This window comes from Alosa pseudoharengus, unplaced genomic scaffold (assembly GCF_046254945.1).
Source record: "Alosa pseudoharengus isolate Yale_2024_CS ecotype anadromous, Long Island Sound unplaced genomic scaffold, YU_APseudo_1.1 YU_APseudo_1.1_scf_18, whole genome shotgun sequence".
Lineage (NCBI taxonomy): Eukaryota > Metazoa > Chordata > Actinopteri > Clupeiformes > Clupeidae > Alosa > Alosa pseudoharengus.
Window position 1 is genome coordinate 6,319,291 of NW_027468650.1, and position 9,445 is coordinate 6,328,735.

Consider the following 9,445-nt stretch of genomic DNA (forward strand, 5'->3'; position numbering starts at 1 on the left):
TTGATGGCAGAGTTGCAACGGTTGGGCTTGAATTCCCTGCTACTTGAAAACAAATAAGATGGATGTTGCTGTTGGCGAACAGTGTGACACGAGTTAAGCTTTTATTAAGTTGGCAAAAGTTTGAACTAGCCAACTAGCTCCGCTGGTCGGAAACGCATGGGACTCATAGCGCTGTCCTATTGCGTGCAGAGGGAATTTGAAAGACAACCGATTATCCCGCCCCTCGGACTGACGAACGGTGAGTGCCCAGACCCTACATTTTAATGTGGGTCTGGCTTGTCAGGCTAATACAATACAGCTGTTTCAAACAAAAATTCAACCGTAGAGGTCAACTACATTTCTTCTATCCCAGATTCATCTGATCCATCCAAGTAAATTCAGTAACTCAGAATAAATTCCATAGATTTAGGTGGTTCTCAAAGCTAAAATACAGATTTTTGCAACAGTTTAAGTTGAATTTTTTGCATCAATATTTAAAATAAATGAAGGTAATTTAGGGAGTTTGGTGCTTCATAACATTGATATAAGATGAGATTCATACCAAAACCTAATATGATTCTCTACAACCTTCAGGGGCTGATACATGAAACGTGGCCTGTGCACAATACAAAAACAAATTTTTCGTGAATATCTCAAAAAGTAAAGGTTTTAGGGCCTATGTTTCTTCATAACGCTAATATAAATGTGGCATCTTTTTAGCCGAAAACCAACTCTCTGTGACCTTCAGGGGCCGAGATACAGAATTCTGGGTCTAAAAAGTGGGCGTGGCCGTTTCAGGGTCTTCCCCCACCTAATTTTTTGGGCTCCTTGCATTTTTTTTGTTTATTAGGCCCTAAATGAGCAGAAAAACATTGGCTCAAATGTTAATCATTTTTTGCAGCCATTTGCCCTAAACTGACCAGACTAATACGCACTAGGCTTATCCAAACACGGGCTTAACGACAACACAAAAGAACAGAGCAGCCTGTTATGATTTTACATATAGAACTTTACTATATGATAAAAGCAGAATACCTTAGTCAAATATTAATATCCATGTAACATGAGTGCAACTTTGAAACATTACTTTAATTTCCATTTTAAAGCAACACCAAAGCACTTTTCCTGTCGCATGCACGCTATTTGTTTATCCAGCACTGGTTTTGGAAATAATTTCTACAGACAAGGTAGAGTACGTTGCATGATTTTATGAAAGTATGATGTATCAACCAAAACCTAATATGATTCTCTACAACCTTCAGGGGCTGATACATGAAACGTGGCCTGTGCACAATACAAAAACAAATTTTTCGTGAATATCTCAAAAAGTAAAGGTTTTAGGGCCTATGTTTCTTCATAACACTAATATAAATGTGGCATCTTTTTAGCCGAAAACCAACTCTCTGTGACCTTGGGGGTCATTGATGCAACCTTCAGAAGCAAGTCAAATTTGTAGTTTCTTATCTCATTCCATCGAACTGCAGATCCGCTACCCGATCTGGCAAACTTGCATAGTGCGGTTATAGCCGATAGAGGGTCGCGAAGAGAATGCAGTGCCGTTCACCCTGTTACGAGTTGATGATTTTGGAAACAATATTTTAATGTACAAAAAACTCTTTGGTGTTGCTTTAACAGAAGAATATCTCAGTCAGGGTAATATCCACAAACTGTTGTAAACATATATTGTTGCGGCGCAAATTTACATTTTGGCAACTATGTTTCAGCGTTAATCTCATCTAATGAGATGGATGGAACACAGCAAGTCCATTCTTGGTTTAATTGTGGAGACGGCCACACGGAGACCATCCTCCACATTTAGACGCGATCTGTATTTGTTTTTAATATATGTCAGTGCAGAGAAAGTCTTTTCGCACAGGCATGTGGAGCCAAACAGCGTCAGTACGTCCATCGCGGCCTTGGATAGCTGTGGATATTCCCTCTCGACTGAACGCAGCAAGCGTCTACAATCTGTCTTTAAAGTGCGGTCACATGACAGCTCAACCAGGGCGTCCTCCATGCCGGCTGACAGATGACTTGCGGTGGTTACAGTGAATGGTGATCTTATCCAGTCATAATTTTTCTGAATTTTATTTTTTCAAAATTTATTTGATTTATAGAAATCATTTCGCGACCCACCCCTTGCCGACCCCCACTTTGGGAACCCCTGGGCTAAGGGGTTGGGATTGGGGTTAGGCTAAGGGGTTGGGGTTAGGCTAAGGGGTGGGGGTTAGGGTTAGGCTAAGGGGTGGGGGCTGGGGTTGGAATTTAGCCAAGTGGCTGGAGGTTAGGTTAAGGGATAGGGGTTGGGGTTGGGGTTAGGCCAAGCAGCTGGGTGGGGTTAAAGCTAGGGACTGGGGCTAAAAGAAAAGGAAAAAGGTAAGTGCAAGAATTGGGGCTGGGGGTAAGGGATAGACTAAAACCAGGAAAAGTGCTATAAGTGCTAAAAATCAAAAGTGCTATAAGTGCTAAAAATCAAAAGTGTAAAATTCATGAAAACAACCTTTGAAAATCAACACGACACTGCAAAAATAAAAGGTAACCACATCTAAATTGTGTAAAGGTGAAAAGAATAAAAAGTAAAAGTCCTGGGTAGTCTAGGGGGAGTGGAAGAACTGGGGTGGAGAACTGAAGAAACTAAAAAAAGGGGAGGGGGGCGGGGAAAGGGGAAGAAAAAAAAAGGGGTAATAACAAAGTAATAATGGATTAATAACATAGTAATACGAGTTTTTTTTATAAATAAATAAGACTGGACCTGGGAAAAGAGGGGAAAGGAAAAATGTAGCTTTATTGAGAAACAGAAGAAACAGAGGAGTGGATTAATTGAGACCAAGGGGGAAGAAAGTGTGAAGTTTATTGATCCAGCTCCGTTCTGCTGGTTGCCTCTGTGCTCGGGTCCAGCCGGGGTTGCTCTGGAGACCACAAATGCCAAGGTGTGCAGTGCTGTGTTGCTGGAAATGTGTGACTATGTGGGTGGTGCGTGAGTTCCTAGAAATGGTGTATAGATGCTGTTTGAGTCTGGTTTTGATTGAGTGACCTGTTTCTTCTATGTACTGTAAGTGACATTTATTGCATGTGATAGCCTAACCCCAATCCCAACCCCTTAGCCTAACCCCAACCCTTATGCCAACCCCAGCCCCTATCCTAAGGCTAACCCTTACCCCCACCCTCAGGCTAACCTCAACCCCCAAGGCCGACTCCAGCCCCCCACCCCTTATCCTAACCAGCCCCTTGGCCTAAACCCAACCCCTACCCCTCATCTTAACCCTTCATTAATTATTTATTTAATTTTCTTCTTTCTTTCTTCCCCTTTTCTAACATACATAATTTCTTAATTAAATATTTCTTTATATATATATTATTTTATTTATAGACAGTTGACTTCTTTCTACCCAGCTCCAATGGCGGTGGTCTGTCCACCAGCCCCCACCCTCACACCCCCTCAATACCAGCGCAACACTCACCTCCATCATCACAGGCTATCGTACCCCTACCATCACTGGATTTTGCACCCCTCCCCCACATGGCGATCATGAACAATGAGGTGACAACGACCTCAGTCAACAGCCATCAGACACACAGATCCCAGATGCACCCCTCCCCCTCCCCTCCCCTTACACCCCTCACCATTACAAAAGATCAAGTGACAGTCCAACTTAAGAAATTGCGCAGCAATAAAGCAGCTGGGCCTGACAGACTGTGCCCAAGGCTACTCAAGGCCTGTGCTGCTGAACTGGGGGAGCCACTGAAGCACCTCTTCAATTTGAGCCTACGCCTTGGACAAGTTCCAACACTGTGGAAGACATCATGTCTCACCCCTGTCCCTAAGAAGCCACACCCTAGTGAGCTTAATGACTACAGACCTGTCGCTCTTACATCACATGTGATGAAGACAATGGAGCGATTGGTCTTAGGCATGCTCAGACCCCTTAGGCATGCACTAGACCCGTTACAGTTTGCTTACCAGGAGAAAGTGGGCGTGGACGATGCCATCACTTATCTTCTACACAGGACACATTCCCACCTGGACAAGGGGAAAAGTGCTGTGAGAATCATGTTCTTTGATTTCTCAAGTGCTTTTAACACCATCCAGCCCCTCAGATTGGGAGACAAGCTCTTGCAGATGGGTGTAGACGCTCACCTGGTAACCTGGATTACAGATTACCTGACCGAGCGACCACAGTTCGTCAGACTGAAGAACTGTCTCTCTGACACTGTGATCTGCAGCACCGGAGCGCCACAGGGAACTGTGCTCTCTCCAGTCCTGTTCACCCTGTACACATCTGACTTCTACTACAACACCGAGTCATGCCACATGCAGAAGTTTTCTGATGATACTGCAATTGTGGGGTGTATCAGGAACGGGCAGGAGGAGGAGTACAGGAGCCTGGTGGAGGACTTTGTGCAATGGTGCAAACTCAATCATCTTCAACTTAACAATTCAAAGACCAAGGAAATGGTGGTGGATTTCCGCAGGTCTAAGCCCACTCTGCTACCAGTCCACATTGATGGGGTCAATGTGGAGGTGGTTAGCACCTACAAGTATCTGGGTCTCCACCTGGACAATAAACTGGACTGGTCAGCCAACACTGATGCACTCTACAAGAAAGGGCAGAGCAGGCTGTACTTCCTGAGGAGGCTGCGGTCCTTCAATGTGTGCAGTAAGCTCCTCAGGATGTTCTACCAGTCTGTTGTTGCCAGCGTCCTCTTCTATGCAGTAGTATGCTGGGGAGGAAGCACAAGGAAGAAGGATGTGGGGCGAATTGACAGGCTGGTAAGGAAAGCTGGCTCTGTAGTGGGAGCTGAACTGGAGTGCATCACTTCACTATCTGACAAAAGGACCCTGAACAAACTGATCAACATCTTGGACAATGAGTGTCACCCACTCCACAGCACTATTGTTAAGCAGAAGACCCTGATCAGCTGGAGACTTCGCTCACTGCCTTGCACAACTGACAGACTGAGAAAGTAATTTGTCCCCAGGGCCATTGAACTGTTCAATGCCTCACTTAAGGGAAGAGGAGAGATAGACTTATCTGCATAGTCTGTCTGCCTCTTCACCCCCTCCATGTTTGGTACTGTCCACTAGCCACTTGTACCACTGTCTTTATGCCTCACTGTTTGCATGCTATATTAGCACATTAGCACATATGCATAACCCCCCCCCCTCCATGCCACAGCCGAACTGTGGCCACACTTACACATTTTCTTAAATAGTTAAATATATAGATATATAGACTTTACTTTACTTTATTTCTGCATTGTTGCACTGTTGACTTACTCATTTGCACTATCACCATGACCACTATCACCATTGCACTACCACCATGACACTCATTCACACAGAGCACCCTAGAGCACCTTACCATACCTTACTATGCACAGAGAATCAAAGGCTCAGTCCCTGCCTCAGTCATTGCAAGCGCCTCTGATTTATTAATCACCACTATGTGGATACTGTTTTTAGAATTGATTTAGATTAAGTGTTAGTATAATTTGTATTTTTGTAATTTCTATTTTAGTATATTTGTATATATTGTATTAAGTGTTAGTATAATTTGTATTTTAGTATATTTAGCATATTCTTTATCTTCTACTGTCCTTACTGCTTAGTTGTGTTTTTATATTATATACTTTAATTACTCTTTCTGCTGTTAAAGAATGTGTTTGTGTTGTATGTATGCTGCTGAGACCTTGAATTTCCCCTGGGGATCAATAAAGTATCTATCTATCTATCTATCTATCTATCTTATTCCCCTCCTTGTTGGTGTGGTTGGATCCAATCAGCCAGTGCAGTCACAGTCACCCACTCCACCAAATATCATGTTCCTCTAACCTAACCCCGAGCGGGGAACATAGGACCCGGGGAACATAGGACCTGGGGAACATAGGGATGACCCCAAATATGTAACCTATATGATTATCATTTTTATCATAGTGGAGCACACTTCAATCAAAGTCTATCATGCCATTATGATGCTAGAAAGCAACAAGGCTTGTGGTATGGATAATATTACAGTTGAACATTTGAAGTATGTCACAGACTCTGACCTCTGATTGCCATGTGCTTAACTGGTTTCCTTGCCCATGGTGTCCTCTCTATTGTCTATACATTGCTGTTATAAAGGACAAAGCTGGCAACCTTAACAGCATGGATAATTATAGGCCTATTGCATCTCCAGTATTTCTCTAAAGTGCTACAACCCCAAATCAGAAAAAGTTGGGATGTTGTGTAAAATGCAAATAAAAACAGAATGTGATAATATAGAAGTCGTGTAAACCCAAAAAGCAGCAAAAAGAACACAGACATATCAAATGTTGAAAATGAAAATTTTGACGATGGTAAATATATAATCATTTTGGATTTCATGCTTTCAAAAAAAGTTGGGACAGGGAATGTTTACCACTGTGCTGCTTCACATCTTCATTTAACAAAATTCTGTAAATGTTTAGGAATTGAGAAGACCAATTGCTAGAATTTTGAGAGTTAAATCTTGTCCCATGCCTACCCAATATAGGATTTCAGTTGCTCAACAGTATGATGTATGCTTAATCATGTTTTTCATTCCATGATGCACTTAATTTGACAGGTCTGGACTGCAGACAGGCCATTTTAGCACCTGGACTCTTCCTCTATGGAGAAATACTGTTTAATGTGCAGAATTCATTTTGCCATTGTTTTCCTGAAATATTCAAGGTCTTCCCTGGAAAAAAATATTGCCTGGATGGCAGTACTGTACATGTACATGTTGCTCAAAACTTGTATACAGTGCATCATTCAGAATTGATTGTGCCTTGCCAGATGTGCAAGATGCCCATGATGTACTAATGCACCTCCACACCATACCCCTACATCTTAACTTCTAAGAGACTCTGCCTCTCTGGAAGGCTCTTTTTCATACCCAATCATGTTGCCAGTTACCCTAATTAGTTGTGAAACATTCTTCCTTTTGGTTTCTTTGCCGTTACACAACTTCTTCAGTATTTTGTTACCCTCATCCCAACTTTTTTTAAATGTGTTGCTGGTATCAAATTCAAAATGAACATATATTTTCCATGAATTTCATATGTTGTCTGTGTCCTTTTGACATCTTAATATGAGTTTATGAGATTTGCAGATTATAACAACTTGGAGTTATTATGAGTCTTGTTTGATTAAGTAAAAGAAAGTAAATGTGTTTGAGTTGGGGTCAGTGTACCTACTCAATAAAGCTGGACAACAGCTCAATGTTTTTAACTCTTTTTATTAAATGATGAAGCGCAAAATGTAATGCAAGACATCTTACATGGCAGTACACATCCAGACAGGCTGTAAAACACTTAATTTATCTGAAAACCCTGCTAAGGTCCAGTCAATCTTACGAAACTATAATTTAAAGAGGGTGAGAACATTTCCGAAAACCTGTCAAACGATACAGTTTATGGCATAACAAATGACATAGCGTTAAGAAAGCTTTGGGAATTGCAGCCTAGGTCAGTATGATCATAATGTACATAATTGAATCATTATTTTACTTTCTTTTCTATTAAAACATTAGTAAATTCAGACCAACATGATCTCAATTTAATGACAATACATGCTCTTATAAATATTTTACCAATAGCTTATGCGTTACTACATTTAGCATAACCTAGCATAACCTACATTGTCCAATGTTAATTTAGCATTGAGTAGACTTTAAAATAAGTAAAATCAAATCATAAATCAAAACATGATTAAGTAAAACAACTAGTTTTATGAGTTGGTGTCACAGTGTGTCAACACAATGAATAAAGCTTTTTATGAGTACATCTCCATCTAATTTCATTTAACAGCAAGATATTCATCAATTATCAAACTCAGGACAAAGTCAACATTACACTTTTGAATATTGACCAACCAGTAATGATAATGCTTTCGGACTAAGAGAGTCATCTCTTGAGATAACACATAATCTTATGTTTACAACGTCGTCTGCACACTACTTTTCGGATCTGTGGAAGTTGAAGCCCATAAATTATTGGATTCAATAGTGGAGGAAAAATCAAAAACTGTATAGCCAATGCATTGCGTACACTAACTGAAAGGTTTTCTGACCCCTCCCAGCCATACAATATATCAAACACTGCTGTAATGATAAAGATAGCCAAAACCAAAATATGGGGCAAACAAGTTTTAGTAAACTTTGTTCTACCCTCATTGGATGATATACAAACCTGGACAATAAGAGCATACGAAATAAGAATTAAAACAAACTTCATAAGTATGCCAAAAATTAGTATCATGCCCCATACCTGGTTAGCTATGGTTTGAGAACATGCCAACTTTAGTACTGAAGTATTATCACAGAATAGTTTTCGGATGTGAGATCCACAAATGGGTATTCTAACAGTAAGAACAAGAGCTGTTGCTGTTGCCAAAAATGGATAAGCCCAGGCCACTACAAGCAGTTTAAGCACAGCATGTGGAGTCAAAATGCTGTGGTATTGCAGTGGTCTGCAAATTGCCACATAGCGATCATATGACATCACTGTAATATTTGTGATTTCACAAAGGACAGAAGTATAAATCACATAGCCTTGTATAAAGCACCAAGTGTATGTTATTGTGTGAGTATCCGATTGCAAGTCCAGCAACAATTTTGGGTAAAAACCAACAGTTCCATAAAGGCCATTCACACATAGATTAGAGAGGAAAATATACATGGGCTCATGGAGGCTTTTTTCCATGATCACTGTTAAGATCAAAGTTAAGTTGACTGTAATGATTAGGATATAAAGGACAAATGCCAACAAGAAGTACATAGGGTTATAAACTGATCCCTGCAGTCCAGAATGAATAAAGAATTTAAAAGTAGACACGTTTTCCATCACCTCAGGCTTCAGTTGTAACATCATGAGGTAGCATTTAGATCCACAAACAATCGCACCAAATAACAGCTCATATTTCACTATTAAACCTCAAAGTATTTCACTGATTAGCCATAACATTATGACCAACTGCTTAATATTGTGCAGGTCCCCCTTTTGCCACCAAACCAGCCCTAACCTGTCAGGGCATGGACTCCACTAGACCTCTAAAGGTGTGGTGTGGTATCTGGTACCAAGACAATAGCAGCAGATCCTTTAAGTCTTGTAAGTTTTGAGGTGGGGCCTTCATGGATCGAACTTGTTTGTCCAGCACATCCAGTAGTGAAGTGGCAATCGAGAGAGTCGGGAGGATTCCCAGTGGCCCGGTGGCGTTTTCAGAGGCGGACCTTGTCAATAGGCAAGGCAGGCAACTGAGCCGCTAGGGGGCCCCCGAGACCTGGAAGCACACGGAGACACGTGCTCACCTCCACACACACACCCAGCACTCTACACTAGCCTCGTAAGACCATCCTGATCTCGCCAGCTCCATTTTTCCACTCGCATATTAGTCTGGCTTCTTGCGATGGAAAACATTTGGAGCCGTTTGGCAAACGAACGGCCAATCATAGTTAGTTTTGAG

At 41.4% G+C, this 9,445-nt stretch overlaps 1 protein-coding gene across 1 annotated transcript; it reads right to left on the minus strand.

Annotated features, from left to right (window-relative positions):
• Positions 1–8,152: 8,152 nt before the first annotated feature.
• On the minus strand, positions 8,153–8,850 carry LOC143131836 (olfactory receptor 2J2-like). Its single transcript, XM_076291423.1, has 2 exons — positions 8,274–8,850; positions 8,153–8,172 (listed from the first exon to the last, which is right to left on the minus strand). The coding sequence occupies exons 1-2, from the start codon at positions 8,848–8,850 to the stop codon at positions 8,153–8,155; spliced, it is 597 nt and encodes a 198-aa protein (XP_076147538.1).
• Between the last annotated feature and the right edge of the window lie 595 nt (positions 8,851–9,445).

Excerpts from the sequence above, each read along its gene's own strand:
- LOC143131836 (XM_076291423.1), bottom strand. The coding sequence starts at position 8,850 with ATGTTACAACTGAAGCCTGAGGTGATGGAAAACGTGTCTACTTTTAAA. Across the intron at positions 8,173-8,273 it reads TTCAGTACTAAAGTTGGCAT|GTTTGTATATCATCCAATGA; the intron begins GTTCTCAAACCA and ends CTTATTGTCCAG.